At 38.5% G+C, this 18,320-nt stretch overlaps 1 protein-coding gene across 1 annotated transcript; it reads left to right on the plus strand.

Moving 5' to 3' along the window:
- Window positions 1-8,379: 8,379 nt before the first annotated feature.
- Window positions 8,380-10,970, plus strand: and2 (actinodin2). The gene is made up of 3 exons (XM_038717634.1): window positions 8,380-8,539; window positions 9,057-9,944; window positions 10,161-10,970. Exons 1-3 carry the CDS (start codon window positions 8,396-8,398, stop codon window positions 10,560-10,562), a joined length of 1,434 nt encoding a protein of 477 aa, XP_038573562.1. The 5' UTR covers window positions 8,380-8,395; the 3' UTR covers window positions 10,563-10,970.
- The last annotated feature ends 7,350 nt before the right edge of the window (window positions 10,971-18,320 follow it).

Genomic DNA, 18,320 nt, shown 5'->3' on the forward strand with positions numbered 1-18,320 from the left:
TTGCTGCCTTACTGTATGTGACCACAAAAAAATATATTTGGGTTGTTCACTGTTGTTTGGACAATGAAGACATTTAAAGACATAACCTTGGATTTAAAAAAAATGTAATTTTCTCACTAGGTGCCGACATTTTAAAAGACAAACAATTAACTGATCAATCAAGGAAGTAGTCTGCACATTAAATCGATAATGAAAATAATCTTTAGTTTTTTTATTTAATTTTACTTTATTTAACCAGATAAGTGGCCAAGAGGCCAAAACAGCGAGCAAGTCAATACAAGATATTAAAACAGATACAGCTAGTGCAAGAAAACAATATTAGTTAATATTAAATTAAAAGATCACAAAATAAAAGTTGATTTCTTAACTGCTCGTGAATGTCGAGAATGAGCTTTGAACCTCAGATTTAGCCTACCCTTGCTGCGTCATCATATGGGAAATTTATTTATATTGTGATATTTCTTTCGGCCATATTGCCCAGCCCTTTACCGAGCTGATAATTAATAAGATTAGTTATAAGATCATTGAATTGTCCCATCTATGCCAACTCTTAAACTACAGGATGTATTGCAGTTTATTCCATGAATATGAAGTGCAGAATGTAAAAGCTAGAGAGATCAGCCCACACTCAGAGCAAGTGTGATCAACTCCAATACCGCAGCCAATAAACAAAATAAGATATGGCAACTTTAACAGAGGAGCTTTATAAACAGAAACCTATACCTGCCTCGAATATGAAAGAGCCAAGACAGTGTTTGTGATAAAATGTGAGTGCTATGGGCATCTGCAGCTGTCAGCCTATAGGTCAACAGCACACAGCCTGCTTGAAAAATGTTGTGTACAGAAGAGTTTGTCGGCATGCAAATTTGATCATTTCCAAAACTGAATAGTACTTACTGTATAATGAGAGACTCCCTCAATATCAGCACCAATGAGAATGCTGATCTGAAGGTCAAAATGTGTGTTTCGGGGAACAGCATATTGAGGTTTTATTACTATTCAGCACAAGTTGAAGACTGATAAGAGGCTTCTGAAGAGCACAAAATGCAAACTACAGGTTTTTAAAAAGCTCGCTGTACAGAATCAGCAAAACAGAGAACTGTGGGGTCAGCATTGAAAATCAGTTGTGTACAAGACAATGGTATTAATTACACTCAAAAAAACAGCAGTACACACAAAGTACTATCTGTTTGGGATTTGCTAAAGGAACCACACGATATGTATAGGCAGGAAATCATCAACTTTATTAAAGATGCGTTGGGAAGTCATGATTAGCCTGTCCAGACATGGCGCAGTATAACTTTCCATCTCTAAAGGAACAGAAAAAATACTTTGATCAAATTATTATGAATACCAAATTCTTAGTGTGCAGGACAATGTAGAGATTAGACAGATTAGGTTATTATTTATTTTACATTAACAAGTCTATGAGGCTGTGTTAAGGCACAGCAGGGCCTTGAACTAAATGCTAACTTGGCATAATGTTTAGTCAGTCCACCATCTAAGTTTAGTGTGTTAGCATGCTAACATTGTCTAATTAGCACTAAACACAAAGTACAGCTGAAGCTGGAAATTTTGCAGGTATTTGGTCCATAAACCAAAGTATTGAAAATTGAAAGCGATGAACTGATGGGATCTCCAAAATCATTCGAAGTGAGCCTCTATGGAGACTAACACATGTCATGAGAGAGCTTATTTTAAGCACTGATCTCTCTGAGAAAATTTAACTATCTGGCGTATTGCCACAACATGCATTATTTTCTTGCAGTGAAAATGCCAATAAAGTAAGTTTAAAAGTTGTTGCCAGATCTTTTTTTTCTTGATATCTTTTTCTTCCTTATCTAACTTAACAACACAACTTTTAATTATTAATTATCAGAGTAATCTGTTGCTGATTTGTTTTTTGTTTTTCAGTATGTGATGTGAAACTTGATCCACAGCTGAAATGCTTACATAAAAGCGTTTGACAGGCGTAGTCATTTTTACAAGGGTCTGTGTTTTTAATGAGCTTTTCTTTCACAAGTAGCATGAGACGCTTTATGGGTTCTTAACCCAAATTTTTGTTAAATTGCCATGAATTTTCCATGCACAGAAAGAGACAGACATCTTTCCTGATGGCTATGCTGCTTTAAGCCAAAGAAGACAACCATTTGTCTCCTTCTGTGACAGCCCCAGTTATTTTGAAATGTGTAAATTGCAGGGATCATAGCCGAGGCTGAGTTATCATCATTCATGCAAGAGGGACACAGTCCTAGGGGACAAACTGTATGACTGTAGAAAATCAGCAATTAGGAAATGAGTGGAAGATGAGGCATGAGGCACAATAAAATCATTTAGTTGTGTTTTTAATTTAAGATAATAGGAATCAAAATATGGTGACATCTATCTTCAGCTAAAGTTAGATATCAACAGCTTTTGCTTAGCTAGTTAGCTAAAAGTAATGGATAAAAGGTTGAAATACCGTACGTATGCTAAAAGTAATGCGTCAGTGGTTAAATAGTTAGCTAAAAGTTACTGATAAATGGTTGAAACACCTTAGTAAATGTAATGGATCAAGTAATGGATCAATGGTTAAATTGTTAACAATAGCACAAAGTTACGGATAAAATGGTGAAATAATTAGCTTAATGTTATGGATAAACGTTCATAATGTTAGCTAAAAGTTATGTATAAATGGTTTAAATAGCTAAAACATAGATAGATAAATGGTAATGTTGTTAGCACAAATGTTAACCTGACCAAACAAACCCAAACACTTGAATTGTGTGAAACATTATTGTAACGATATCCACTTTTACATAGTAAAAAGTGTTCAATAACATCCAGTTTAAAATCAATTCAGAAGAACACATTTGGAACATGACATGTCGATGAGTGGATACTTAGGTATAAAAGATTACCTATTGTGTTTTTTGTATACTTTTATATATATATATTCCACTGAGACAGGCTACGTTGCACAATCCAAGCATCAGGAGAGTGTACCAAACAAACAGTGGTGTTGGCATGCTGGTCTTCATGGCTATGCAGTCCGACAGCAGCAGCTTCATTAGTGGCCCTCTGTATGAGGCCTGTTTCCCGTAATGACTCCAGCTTCCTCCATTTTGCTGGATAAAAAACATTTATGTGCGAGAAAGTAAGCTCTTTTAGTAGTGAGGAAAAGAATACTTCTCACTGACAGTTGTATATTTTTGAAAATGTGAATCTAATTTTACTGATTAAGTTTTATGGGTCTAGCCAATGACAAAGAAAAAAATCCTCAATCTGAGTAAGCAAATGACTCCATCCATCCATCGTCAAACACTTTTCCTGCGTACAAGGTTGCGGGGCCTTATGTAAATCCTTAGTTCCTATTTAAAACAGCTGATTAATTGTATTCAGAGGATAGAAAATAACTACAGACTTCTGACATTTAAGGATGACTCCAACTTTGGAACAAAGGCTGGTGCGACTGCTTCTTGCATGAAATACTGCACCACTGAAATGTGTCACGTTCCTGTCATCCTGGACAATGTTGCTCACACATTTGTCAATATACTGATGCAACACATTAATTATTTCAGAAATAGTTTTCATTCTTTCTACAAGTCAATTTCTACAGAGAGACTCTTCTTATGGAGATGAAGCACTGGAATAAAAACAGGAGGTTTATTTAACTGATGTCTTTAGTTTCCTCCCAGTAGTAGAGGCGTTTATTGTTACTTACTGCTTGTTATGTACCACTAGGTTCCTGTTTATGCATCTTTTTCTCCTTGTGTATCATCAGGAAAGCACCATGAATGCCAGAACTACCTCTTGGTATACAGTTTCCACCGAATGTTTTATGAGCACCACCTCTGCATTAGCTGCAGGCACTTCTTTAAAAATCTGCTCTCCTCAAGCTGTGTGGATTTAACAGCTTACAGTTTTTAAGTTCATGCCAACTGAGCCATTTATGTAAATCTCAAAATCAACTGGTGATATGATACAATTTCAGATTGCATGTTGACCCCAAATTCCAAACCTGTGAGGAAAGAAGCTGGGCCTAAATGGCACCTTGTTTCTCAACTGAGTTGAGTTGCTCACCCCTCCTAATTACAGGACCCCTGTTGGTTGGATGGATGGCAGCGCAGGAGCCAATCCTGGAGTGCCTACCAGCACGATGGAGCAGTTTGACATGCCTTTTTGTTTTTAATGATCAAGTGGGCTCCTTAAAAATGTTTCCCTGCCTGTCCGTCCCATACAGGGGAGCAGAGAGGTAGAGGGTTTAGACAGTTCAGACAGCCACAGTGCAGCAAGCCCCCTCTCCCCTTCACGAAGCTCGATCCAGAGAGCTGCTCCTGATCACAGGAGGCCAGAACTTCAACACCTTTGCAGGTAAGGACTGATCTGATGCTGATCTGATGCTGCATGTGCTAAAATTTATGCCTGCAACTCCAATGTAATTGTCTTCGGATGAAAAGTCCTCTGATTTATTCACAAGTGTGAAACTGTAGAAGACAATCTCTCTTTCTGAGCGTAGCAGCTGAAATTTAACAGCCATCCGTGTAGTAATGGAGACGAACAAGCTTTTGGCTGTGTGATTGTTCAGCTCAGTCGCTTTACTTTATATTCTGAAATTCCCAACTAAAGACTTATTTTTCTCAGTAATCCCTGAAAAGCTCTATCACAGCATGTTCCCAATCCTCTCTATTGTCTTGGCAGCAGCCAGTTAAATAAAAGCTCTCTCTTTGTTCCAAGTGCATTGTCTTCTCAGTTCTGTATCTAACAATTTGCTGAAAAACAAGACATAGTCATCAATCCAAGTCTGGATGCATTGTAATATGACAGTATAATGCCAAAAGTTCATACTGTGTTAACCATTCTGAAATCCAGCTCCAACATGATCAGTGAACATTGTTTCTGTCTTTTACCTCAGGAAGCACATAAAACAGAAAATGGCACGGGTTGGACGACCATCGCTTTCCCTGATCCACACGGGATTCCTGTTATCTATTGTTTTATTACCTGGTGAGACTTGATTTACTTGTTTTAGGCTGAAATGTGTTGCATTTAGAGTTTCTCCACAATAACAATAATGCAGCAGTCACACAACTTGAAAATACCATTTAGACTAGTGGTTCCCGACCTCTCCAGTTTTTAAGCCCTTAAAACAAATCCGTGTCTACTTGCAACCCCTGGTCACAGGTTATGCCTTTCACTTTAAAAGTCCAAAGCAAGATGTTTCTTTCTTCATTTGAAGGGATTTTAGAAGCCAGAGGAGGGTAAATAAATATTTCACAGAAGAAAAACAGAAAACATTTGAAAACGGCAGAAAAATAACCATTATTTTGTGTAAAAGAATACATTTAATACATTTAATCATCCTAATTCCTTTGCCTTACAGAACACTTTAGTTAAATGTGTTCGTTTTTGACAGTGATCAGTTCATTTACTGAGATGTACACTTGCTCAAGTATTATATACTTGAGTTGAGTGTGACCTTCTACTTCTAATGCAGTAAAATTCAGAGGAAGATATTGAACATTTTACCTCACTACATTTATCTGACAGATATAGTTTCTAGTTACGCTTATGGTTGGGATTTTACACAGAAAATGCACGATCAGTTTATAAATTTTGACACAGATTAGGCTAAACTAGCCTAATTAAGTAAAATAATTTTGAACAACTACAACATTAAAATGCTACATTCACCTAAATGCATCAGGAACAATATAATAATAATTTAAAATAATAAATTATGCAACAATTTAAAAATCACATGTGATGTTTGCATTACAAATACATTTATTTTTGATACTGTATTTTAATAGCCTGCCATGTTGATTGAACTACTTCACACTCTTTCCAGAGTCATAAAAAGACATCTATGCCTGCTCCTCTGGGAGATTTTCCAAATTAGTAAACTAGACGGACCGGAAGTTTCTGCCATAATAAGCTGACTTGGCTGTTTTCTCATAGTCATAAACTTCTTAAGAAAACTCCTGGTGGAACAGAAGACAGTCCACATGTGGAAACAGAGATGTACACAGACGTGTTCCCTCTCTTCCACCTACTTTTACAGTATATCGGTAATTGGTTTGTGTGCGGGCCCACTCTTTGTAGTTTTACAGGTTAGCTTTAAGGAGGCCCCCAGTAGTTGCACAAACTCTACGGGTCTGGTTCAAAGCCAAACTGAGTGTACATGGGGCTGGGTGGGGGGCTGGAGGAGGAGGAGGGAGTGTTTAATCTGCAGGATGCTGCCTGTACTGGGGCGCCAGAGCCCCAGCACCTGCAGTGTTTCACCCAGGGGCTTATTAGCAGGATAGCGTTTTCCCTGATGTTGAGAGAAAGCTCAACATCTGGTCCTAGTCAGCTAATGTCCCTGCTGCTGCTAATGTGGCTGCTCCTTGTGTTTTACAGAGTTTCTGGGGGCCGTTCCAGTGGAGCAGCACAGGGAGGAGGGAGGTGAGGACCAGTTATGTGACATGTTGGCTTTTCAGTCACTGAGGTCAAAAAAAAAAAAAAAAAACTTATATCACATTAAAAACTTAAATCACAGACATTTAAAAGGGATTATTGACTATTTACATGAACATAATTGATTAATCATTTAAATAAGTTTTCATGGGAAATGGATAATTAGCTGGATCCAGTCTCTCAAATGGGGAAATTTCCTACTTTTTTGACATATTGGGCAAGCTACTTGGAAAATGTATAGAGCTAAGCTACTAGCTGCTCTACATTAAATGAAGCTTCACTACACAGAAGCTACCCCCCAGTGAGATGTAGTAAGCTAAGCTACAGCAACATGGCTAAAGTAGCTTAGTTACATCTAAGCTACTTTAAATTTTTTTATATTTTATAGTTAGGTCATATATATATATATATATATATATATATATATATAGGTTTATATTGAACTAACTTCATTCCACAGTAGCAATAGCAGACTAAAAACCTGTGTGTGTGTGTGTGTGTGCGTGCGGGAGAGGAGCTACATCAGACACACACAGAAACTCTCCTACTTATTGCCATATCATTGCAGCTAAATGTATTTCCTCATGCAACAAACAAAATAACCATTGTTGTTTGTATAAAGTTACTTAATTATCACATCATTAATTAATTATATATTTTTTTATTGTTTATATGTGAATTTGTGCTCTGGCAACATTGCAACCTAAACATTCATGGCAATGGGCGAGAAAGAGAGAGAGAGACAGAGAGAGAGACAGAGAGAGAGAGAGAGAGAGAGATCTCATACATGGAAACAAGTTTCTGTCACTACATATCAAAGTTTCCTCCTCACTAGAGGAAGAGGTGTCCAGGCTGGACCCTGATCCTTCTTACAGGAGGTGTTACAATAACTATCACAATAGAAAGTAAACTCAGTCGCGCGTGTCTTTATTCCCTGCAGCAAAGTCGCAAACATCAGCCCAAGGATCAGTACGTGATGTCACCGTCACACGGAAGCGCTTCTGCCGGCTGCACGTACAGGTCCGTGTGTGACGGTGGCGTCACTTACTGATCCTTCAGAAATGCTGGGGAAAATGTAGCGCGTGTGGAAGCTACCGCGCTACTCGGTCAATAAAAGAGCTTCGTTATAATCACTAGTTGCAGCACTAATCCAATCCAATAACTCTGCCGGGAGTAGGTTTGTGAATGCTATATTGTTATTTTTTTATTGGCTGTGTCTCAGAGAGGAGTTGATCCGTTTTGGCTTCAGTTTGTGGTGTTGTAGTATTGGATTGCTTTATATGATTTTTAACTTGTTCCTGTTGTTCATCTATTTAAATCAAATATCAAGGAACATCTTGTCCAACTTATCCACGAACAAAAACTAGAACAGGAACAAAAACTGCAAGGCAATGTTCTGAACACATACTGTATATAAAGCTAAACACAAACAAGCTCAGCCCATTTATCTTTAACATCAAAAGATTATATCTATCAAAATTGCTAATTGACCCTTTTACACTCCATTACACGTTTTTAGTCAGTGAGCTTTAGAGGTGTAGATTATGTTACCTCTGGACAGAGGCATCTAATTGCTGACAGGAAAGCATGTAAATGCATTTCTAAAAATGTTAGAACTAGTCCTTTAATAACTTAAAAAATATTTACTAATTATAGGATGTTGCAGTTGATTTTTACAGAAGGTTTATTGACTTACAGTAAAAATAACTATTGAAACATGTAAAATAACGTGACCAAATAAAAACATTAATTCTAAACAATATTCCGTATAAAATACAATTCTGTCAACACATAAATAAAAGTCTGTCTGAGGATAAAAAATACACATCTTATACACTCAACAAATGGAAACATTTCTATTCAGTCTTCCAACATCACTTGTAAAATTCTGGCACCAGCACACTCTTCATTTAGGTCACTTTCTCCCCCCTCAGTGCCTGCAGTGTCTGACAACATGAAAGCCGAGGCCACGGCGAGCCTGAAGAATCTGGTTCGCAACAGAAGGAACCTCCCCGTCTTGCATGTGCCGCAGTTCAAACGCCTGCCGGACTTCTGGGGATGGTACAAGTACTTCACGGAGACCCACAACCAGGAGGGAGTGAGTGGAGTTTGTTTCACATTGATTACTCAGTTTCTCCCAGTCAGAAGTGCAACTTTTATAAATGAGGCCACAATTTGAGGCTTTTTAATCTTAGATGCACTGAACATTTTAGGCCTAAAAAGACACATTTAAGCAGCTTTTTGATGTAATTTTATCTGGTTCTTTAAGTATTTCACAGCAATTAATTCTTTAATGCACAGACCATGATGATATAAAAGTATTAATATGCATCTTAATATGCTAAGTCACTCTTCAATGCAAATTATTTTCCAGCATGTATTCTTAGCACCAGTGAGAGCTCTGGGGTTTAAGAGTGAGGCTGTTTGGTTTGAGTAACAAGACTGACAAAAGTACATGCATTCCTGCTCAGAGGATTTGTGTGAATGTGTTCATTTAACCAGTTCATTGTTCAAATTCTCTTGTTTTTAGTTTAGTATTAATCTGTGCGGCACATAAATCATACTGAATTAGAGTACATTTATTCATTTTGTCCCCTTTTCACCCTGTATTTCAGGTTGAGGATATGGATCGTCTGTACTTGGCCTACCTGCAGAACAAGCACAGGTCAGAGGAGGGCCCGACCTTCAACCACTACCTCAAGCACCTCAGTGAAATCTACAAGACTTGTGCCAATTCTGATGATCCAGAGTGCATCTCGGAGTTCACCAGCAAGCCAAAGGCTGCAGTGGTGATGCCCGCCCCCATCAAGTCGGCTGCTGTCAGGATGTGCAACCCTTACATCGACCCCTATTGCCTCTTCCCCCTTGTCCCTAGGGCTGCTGCCCCGGAGCCTGAGCCAGCTCCAGCCAAGGTGCCAGCCCCTATTTTCACCCCCATGCTACCCATGCCTATGAAGAGCCCCACTGGCTTCTACTACTATGCCCCCATCCTGGAGCCCTTCCTGAGTCCTGAGCAGAGGACTGAGCTGCTCAGGATCTGCAACCCTGAAGATGTGGAGTGTCTGCAGTATCACCTGAGGGCAGCTTATGGCTATCGCCCAGCCCCTGGCCCAGCCCCATCCTACGCCGCCCTCAAATGTGACCCCAAGGACCCCTACTGCATGCCCCCTCTGGTCCAGAAAGCCCCCACCGGCTTCTACCACCTGCTCTACCCCAGCTGTGACCCAGCAGTTGATCCTCTGTGTGTGACCAATGTCGCTGCTCCTGCTGCAGTGGGGGCCCCTAAAGAGCAACACTGCAACCCTCTCTTTGACGCTGACTGCAACCCTCTGACTGCCACCAAGCTGTCCGGCCTCACCAAGCCCGTGCTGGAGTACTCCCCCAAGGATGAGCCTTCACCTCCTGCTGCTCCTCTGACCTGCGACCCTGCCTATGACCCATACTGCATACTGGCAGCCGCCGCTGCCCTGCGCAGGCCCGCACCACAGATCCCCGAACACCAGGTCTGAATTTGAAGTCCTGCTACTAGGATTAAATTGTTCATTGTTTTGACTAATCTAGTTTAATCTTGCTTGTTGAATTGTTTTATTACTCGTCTGTTCCTTTCCATTTGGTTTATTAAATGATGTAGTGAAATTAAATGGGTGTTGCATAATGCTTTCACTTCGTTCTGCTTTGCATCTGTTTTGAACAAAAACACAAATCAATCAATCAACCAGGTCCGCTACAAACTTGGCGTCCGTGGCAAGACCAAGGAGGGCTACGACTGCTATGTGCACTATGACAAAGACTGCACCCCGGTGAAGTCTGGCCCTGAGGCCAAGGCCGACATCAAGGCGCCAGCAAAGACCTTCTGCCATCCGTTCGACCCCAACTGCGGCAAGTTTTCTTCCCCCGGTGGTGTAGTGGCTCCAGGGACCAGCAAGGATGGCATAATCCTGCCCGACCCCGACTGCGACCCAGAGTTCGACTACAACTGCCGCCTGCGACGCGCTCAGCCCGCCGCTGTAGCTGATGAGCCCGCCGCTGCCGAGGAGAAAGCTGCTGATGAGCCCGCCAAGGAGGCCTCTGTTCCACGCTTTGAAGACTTCCTCAGGGGTGTCATGAGCCAGCACAAGTAGATTTCAGAAATAACATGACAACCGAATCAACACCTGCCAGATAATCTACCTGGCAGAGCTCACTCTGTATATGCCTAATCTTCATGGACTTCATTGACCACAAAACAATCACACACAAAAACATTCAGAAAAAATCTCTGCTTTTAAATAGTGAATCTGATTTTCTTAGATAACCTAAGGGTCTCCTAAAGGACCAAGCAACATAGATATATATGTGAAATTTGTGGATTAAACACTTCATGCGTGTTTTTTTGTAGAAAAGAGTCGTATGTATAGATGTGTAATAGAGTAGGGGTAGTTTGAATTTGTGTGGGCAAGAATTTCTCTCTGTTGTACATTCTCTTTTTCCATTTGAGTTACCCTAAGTGTATTTAATGTTGTTTTTCACATTTGTTTTTCTGTAACTCTAAACCTAGTAATGCTTCATCTCTTTAGGTTTTATAAAGTCCTAAATAAAAAAAACGATTTTGAAAAACTTTACTTTCTAGAAGTTAAAACATCCTCACACTGAGATCACAGACACATCTGCTGGCTATTTGAAGATAAAAAGTCTGTAAGTATCCAACACATATTTTGAATGTTTTTGTTACCATCTCATAGGGAGCCTTCTCTGTGAGTGCACACAGCACTTCAGCCCACCAGTCCCCAGCTGTTGCTGTAACGTGCAACATGTAGATGAGTCTCACTGTGCCAGTTATTATGTTTTACCTGCACCAGTTTATGCTCCACCATTATGAAAATAGCTTATTGTTGCTAAAACTGCACATTTTATAGTCATAATTACCAGAAATATCTGTTTTCAGTATGTCCCACTACAAGACCCCTAATCAATTAAAGATGCATTGATAAAGTTTTTTAAGGCAACCCTTCTAATTTTCAGCATTTTGCCTTTATTTAAAGGAGCAGTGGTAGTAGAGCTATAGACAGGAAAAGCAGGTAGAGAGAGAGGGATGACACGTTATGAGGTTACCTGGTCAGAGTCGAGATGGGGACATTGTGGTTGTATGTGTGTCTTAACCACCTGGCTACCTGTTGCGCCCAATTGACTTTTACCAAACATTTTATTTTTCCTTGGATAAAGGGTAACTTCAAGGGCTAGTACACCAAATCACTAAAACCCTACTGCTATCTAGCCACGCAGAGAGATTCAGTTGAATTATTTATTTTTTTATTTAATAGCAAAGGCATACTCAGGGAACATGGTAAAGGTTTTCTGTACAGGATTGTCACCTCCCGCCCTCACACAGACTTACACACACCTGTTTTTGTAAGTTGTGAGTTGTGATTTTCTGGAAGCTAAAACTAACCGCTAACCTTGATTAAAAACCAAGTGTTATCCCTAAAATAAATGGTAATCCAGATTCAAGGCCCTACAAAGTGACTGTGAGTCAGTACAGTCTCAAACACACAGTGCAGTTCACACACTAGAGATGTTTATGGTAAGCACAGTCGTGTATGAGTAGGAGGATTCTCTGTCAGTGCTGAATCTCAGTTTAAAAGCTGATTACAACAAAGATGAAACAGAGTGTACACAGTTCAGTCTTTGGTTGATGAATAAAGGTACTTTTTACAACCTTTATTAAAAAAAATCCTGAATGTTGAACTGTGGTATGTTCTCTGCCAAAGCTGAAATGTTGTATTTTAGAAATGAACTGCAGCCATCGGCTGTGGACTGCAGTCTGCTTTTCAATAACCAACTTTCCAGCAGCTCCAACGCACAGCAGTCGCCTCAAGGAGATGAACGCTGCTGCTGCTGACAGTTTTAAAGGCAGATAACACACAGCCGGGCCCAGTAATGACTACTTGGACACAACATGCACTCAAGAAAGCCCCATGGAGGTATGTTCCTAATTGCAGCTGTTGTCTTGTAAAGTTTGGACTTGTGCTGAGTTCTCCTGTCATCCTAGAATAAAAACTGTATGAAGCAAGACAGACAGTCAGGATTATCATGCAGAGCATTTTACACTGACAGTTCTGAGGTGCGCGTAGGCTCTTAAGCATCTTAAGCAAGTCTTCTAACCATATCAGTCCCAGCAGAACGCCGGCATCCCACCCACTGTTTAAGTGAGGCTTGCAAACGAACCAATTGGTCTGTCTTGCTGTCAATCAACATAATAATTGCCCTGGTCCTTATGAACAAAATGAACTTGGTTGTAACTCCTTTTTACATGTTATTATAACAATCCAAGCAACATTTGCGTCCTAATGGTTGTACAGAGTTTGCTAAATAGCTGGGTATGTTATTTATCGGTTTGATGCTTGAGTGAATTATTGACCCTTCACCCCATGAACTTGAGACATGGTTTGATTTGAGTAAAACCTGAGTAAAAGTCACTTTGAGTAAATCTTTGTTGTTACGATTTATCAATTTTTGCCTCGTTTGTTTATTAGATAGTTACTAATACTATAGCCTACAAGTAAAGCAAGTTGTTACAGATATAAATGCAGGCAAAGTTTTAACAGTTTCTTTGGTACATTTCTCAGATCAGAAGTGAAATTCTCAAAACTACTTGTTCAACCTCCTCATCATCTAGTCACACGTCATAAAAGCAATTGCTCATTCTTTTGAGCAAATTGCAAATGATTCTGACACATTCATGAAAGTGGTTATGTAGAATTGTCTGCTTTTTTCTGCATTATCAATTGCTTATGTCAAGTTAATCACAATGTATTACCTTTTTTTATAAATATTTCCTGAATTGATGAAGATATCCGTTATAGTGTGGATGACAATCTGTAACCCGGGGCTGTTTCCCAAGTTTGCATTTCTAATTTTGTAATTTTTTCCTGTCGTGCTATGCAGTGCTGTAAAACAGTGTTTTTTCTTTTCTGTATTACAAAGACATGCTCTGTCAACAAATTACAGTACAAACAGTAAAGGCGCAACTGTGAATCCTGTCCAGTCATTTGCAATCAATCTCCCACATGCAGTAATGTGTATCTTTGTACTGTCAAAATTGATAGTTCCATACAGAAAAGTGCAGCTGTGTGCATTTTCAATCATTGTCATCCAAACCTTTGCCATATTTTGCATAAGAAAATACTTACAGAGTACACTGTTATATGGACAACATGGTGAAACATTTGGAGTATCTTGCAAGCAATGACACAAGGACTTGTCATTCTGATCGCACAGAAATATTTACTAACAGAAATATTTACCTTTGAGAGATAGCCTAAGGATTTAGAGCAAGTTACAGGCTTTTGCAGGTAATCCACTGTGTTGTGCTGTTTGTGCATTCTGTTTTGAGAAATCCTCTTAATGTTTTCCAAATGTTAAGGATTATTAGAGAAATGTACCAAAGCGACTGTAATAAAGTGTTTTTTTATTTTAAGAGGCATAGAATAGTGTAATGCTATTGTAACTGAGCAGTTCGCCCAAGTGTATGAACTTAATAAGTAAACAATAAATTGAATGGTAAGTTTAAACTTATGAATTTAAACATAATTATTTATTTAGAACATTTTCTTCTAACACACCACACAAAATGAACCCCCTCCTTCTTCCCTCCCAAACACAAAAGAGTTGAATCTCACTCAATTTTCCCTCCCAGCTCCCTTACAGTTAAGATGGTGACAAATATAATAAGAACAGGGATTTATTCATATGGTAATTTGCCTAACTTTAATGTATCTTTGGGTATGGAATCAAACTGCAGATGCGCCGGTTCAAGATGAGACCAAACTTTTCATGACAAAGGCCAAAATGTGGCCTTTTGCTATGTTGTAATGCATAATGTAAAATGGTGAATACTGCTGAAAACTTGACAATAGGGTCAGTCATTAAAAAACTATTGTTTTTTTTCTTCAAATGTGAATCACTGCAACCACAAGAGGTCCTTGAGCACACAATCACAAATGTGGACATAAACATTAGGCTGATGGGTCCAGTAGCATGCGAGGTTAGCTACGGACAGATAAAAGAGGCACATAATGAGGAGTATGAGAAAGTGAAAGTGTCAATTTTGAAGAAAATACAGTCAAATCTGCTATTTGAATAAGATAATGTCAGAATATATTCCATTTTTAAAGGAAACTTTCCAATCAAGTCTCACATTTTTTTATGTCTTCACTCTGCCTCGATCCAATGAGCGAATTTCTTGAAAATGTCTTAAACCAAGTAAAAATCAGCTGGAAACAAGATAAAGTTAGAAATGTTTCCACTTTGCTCGGGGTGGTAGACCTCATGTTTACATGCACCTTCCACCAGGTGGCGCTGATCTCCCAGAGCTCCATATTGTGAGGCTATCAGTGCTTCAGTTTTTTCAGTCTGTACCTGCTGTCACAACTGTCAGTACATGAATGTCTGTCTCCATCACACTCTGGCTTTCGTAGCCATTTGAATAAAAGTTAGACACACAGAAATGTTGTTTGAAGACAAAACATTTTAGCTTGTAAAACCCGTAAAACATGAAGTACACAATTCATTTTAATTGAGCCATCTAAGCAACCTTGATTGTGTCAGTCGGACTGTATCCTGTGCCATACAAGTATAAAATTTTTTTTTAATCCAGACTATACAGATCAATTTATCCAAGATTAAAGTTTGATATCTTTAGGTGAGACATGTAAAAGCTGCATAATGTGTCGTTGTTCAAAATTGAATTTCATCAAAGGTTGTCTAGGGGGAGCTGAGATCAAACCGTGTGAGGAGGAGAAAAAGAAAAATGTTTGGAATCAATTTCACGCCTCTGTGAAGAATAATTGCTGTGGATTTTAAACATTATGATATTAAGATAAGCGCCTTTCAGCTTGTCACAGCGGAACACATTTAGTCTACTGGTTTATCACGGCTGCCTGTTTTGTGTTAATTACTAAATAACTGATGAATTTATCTGCCGTGAAAACCCTCTTCCCTCCTGCTCCTGTCTGCGACTGTGCAACACAGACAGATAGATAGATAGATAGATAGATATATAGATTGATAGATAGATCGATAGATAGATCAATAGATAGATAGATAGATAGATCGATAGATATAGATAGATAGATAGATCGATCGATAGATAGATAGATAGATCGATAGATAGATAGATAAATCGATAAATCGATAGATAGTTAGATAGATAGATAGATATAGATAGATAGATCGATAGATCGATAGATCGATAGATCGATAGATAGATAGATAGATCAATAGATAGATAAATCGATAGATAGATAGATAGATAGATAGATAGATAGATAGAAAGATATAGATAGATAGATCGATAGATAGATCGATCGATCGATCGATAGATAGATAGATAGATAGATCGATAGATAGATAGATAAATCGATAAATCGATAGATAGTTAGATAGATAGATAGATATAGATAGATAGATAGAAAGATAGATAAATCGATAGATAGATAGATAGATAGATAGATAGATAGATAGATAGATAGATAGATAGATCGATAGATCGATAGATAAATCGATAAATTCAGATAGATAGATAGATAGATAGATAGATAGATAGATAGATAGATAGATAAATCGATCAATCGATAAATCGATAGATAGTTAGATAGATAGATCGATAGATCGATAGATAGATAGATAGATAGATAGATAGATAGATAGATAGATAGATAGATAGATAGATAGATAGATAGATAGATAGATAGATAGATAAATCGATAGATAGATAGATAGATAGATAGATAGATAGATAAATCGATAGATAGATAGATAGATAGATAGATAGATAGATAGATAGATAGATAGATAAATCGATCAATCGATAAATCGATAGATAGTTAGATAGATAGATCGATAGATAGATAGATAGATGAATACATCCTTATGGATTTTAATCCTTATCCTCCATGTATTAGTAATATACTGGGGAATATAATTTGACCAGAATTGAAGTGGTACAGAAATGGATCCTTGAGGGAAGCTGAGCGTGGTTTGTGCTGCCAGCTGGTTGAGGTTGGTGGCCTGAGTGAAAATTCTTCTCTGTCTGATCCTAAAGTAGCAATATAATAATATTTCATTTTCTTTGCCTCGTCCTCGGTATTGCTTTTTCTATGAGCGAAGCAATACAGTGAAAAGGTACACTAAAGCTAGAAATTGTCAGGGGCTGTCTGTAGGGACCCCCCTGCTCTTGTGCTACAGATGATAATTAGTTTTGTGGACCGGTCTGTGCTCTCTGCATTATTTTTGCTATTTCAGAGAGATGATGGAAAATGCAAATGATTAAAAGAGTGGGAGACTAAAAGTTGTGTGAGAAAGTGAGAGTGAGTCATTTCAAAGGTCAGTGCTGAATAAGCTCACAGTATGTTTTTGAATTAAGTCATCTAATGAACTTTTTGCATATAGATGTGTTTTTCAGCTGTAACAGAGAGGTGGCTTAAGGGTTATTTAGTTTGTGCTGGTTTCGGTTTGAAATAACGGCCAAAAAATGCTGTTTAAATGGCATAGTTTGCTTAATTTATGTAATTCCAATTTATTTTGGTAAAGTTAAGAAGTTTATGCTTTTAAATGTTACTTTTATATGACAGTTATGGTGTTTTTTTTGCTGCAGTGCTGTTAATGAACAAGTGGAAGTGAACCAATAGTAGCTGCACCTCTGTTAACGCCTATCAACATTCATTGTGTTTCAAGCCAGCGGTTGGTCACAGTAAGACCACGAGCATGGCGAGAAACCCCACAGAGATTCTCAGCTGTAGAAACACTGCTGCTTCTGTTCCTAAAAATCTATTTTCCGGCATAAACACTCCCCCTAAAAATTCAAGCCTTCTGTATTTTTAACCAGAAAAAGAAAAGCCTGCAGCTTTGTAGGGGAGTAATTACACCAAGACATTTTAAGAGCATCTTCCCATGCCAAGGCTATATGAGGCTGTTTTATTTTTCAAATTATAAAGCAGAGGGTAATTTTGTTTCATCAAATGCATTTAAGTTTATTACTCTTTATGCCATTGCTGCTTCAGTTTGCCATGTTTGAGGGACCAGAGGGGGAGAAAGAAGCAACAGTTTTCAGCTGCTGTACCATACTTTGAAAGATTATTGAACGATCTATGTCCAAACTTTGATTGGACTATTGATATCAAATTATATAGATAACTTATTAAAGAAGAAAAATCCCTATTGCAATAAAAATGTTGAATTAATTAGCTATAAAACACACTTTTGCTCATTTCAACACACACAGAGGTTTTGCCTGCTACAGCCTTACTTGGCACGTGTGCTAATAGCCTACTGGTGTAGTTTTATAATGTATTAGCCCATTATCCTTTCCCGTTAATGAAGGGTTATTGTTTCCTCTTTAAAATCACACACAGGGCTAGCTGGCAACCACTTACATTGTAGTTGGGTGGCACAGACAAAAATATCATGCAGGCGTACGTTGGAGCTTGTGTTCTTTTCTTCTTTTCTCTTCTTTTTTTGTCAAGCTGCTGTTTCCAAGGTCAAGAAAGTATATGGTGTATCTTTGAGCTTAGAGCATAGTATAAAAATAGCTATATTCTTCTATGTTTTGTAGCTCTGGAGTTGATTGACATTAAATAAATAAACAGTGAGCCAGGCCAGCACAATAACAACACAAGCACTGGTTACTCTTCTCTCAACAATCACTCTTTCTTTCCATAAACCTCCATAAAAAAAGAAGATATTGATGGTTGTCAGCTGATCTGATCAAGGTTGGCTGGCCACTTCTTTAATTCATTAACTGCACGGCGCATGGTCTTTCAGATGCAATCTAGCCTTGAATAACAGCGAGCTAGCCTGACAGGATTTGTCATCGATCTGTCGCAGCTCGGCGGCTCTGCCAG

Source organism: Micropterus salmoides, unplaced genomic scaffold, assembly GCF_014851395.1.
Source record: "Micropterus salmoides isolate LMB-PRFRI ecotype aquatic unplaced genomic scaffold, ASM1485139v1 Ms_hic_scaffold_14, whole genome shotgun sequence".
Classification (NCBI taxonomy): Eukaryota; Metazoa; Chordata; class Actinopteri; order Centrarchiformes; family Centrarchidae; genus Micropterus; species Micropterus salmoides.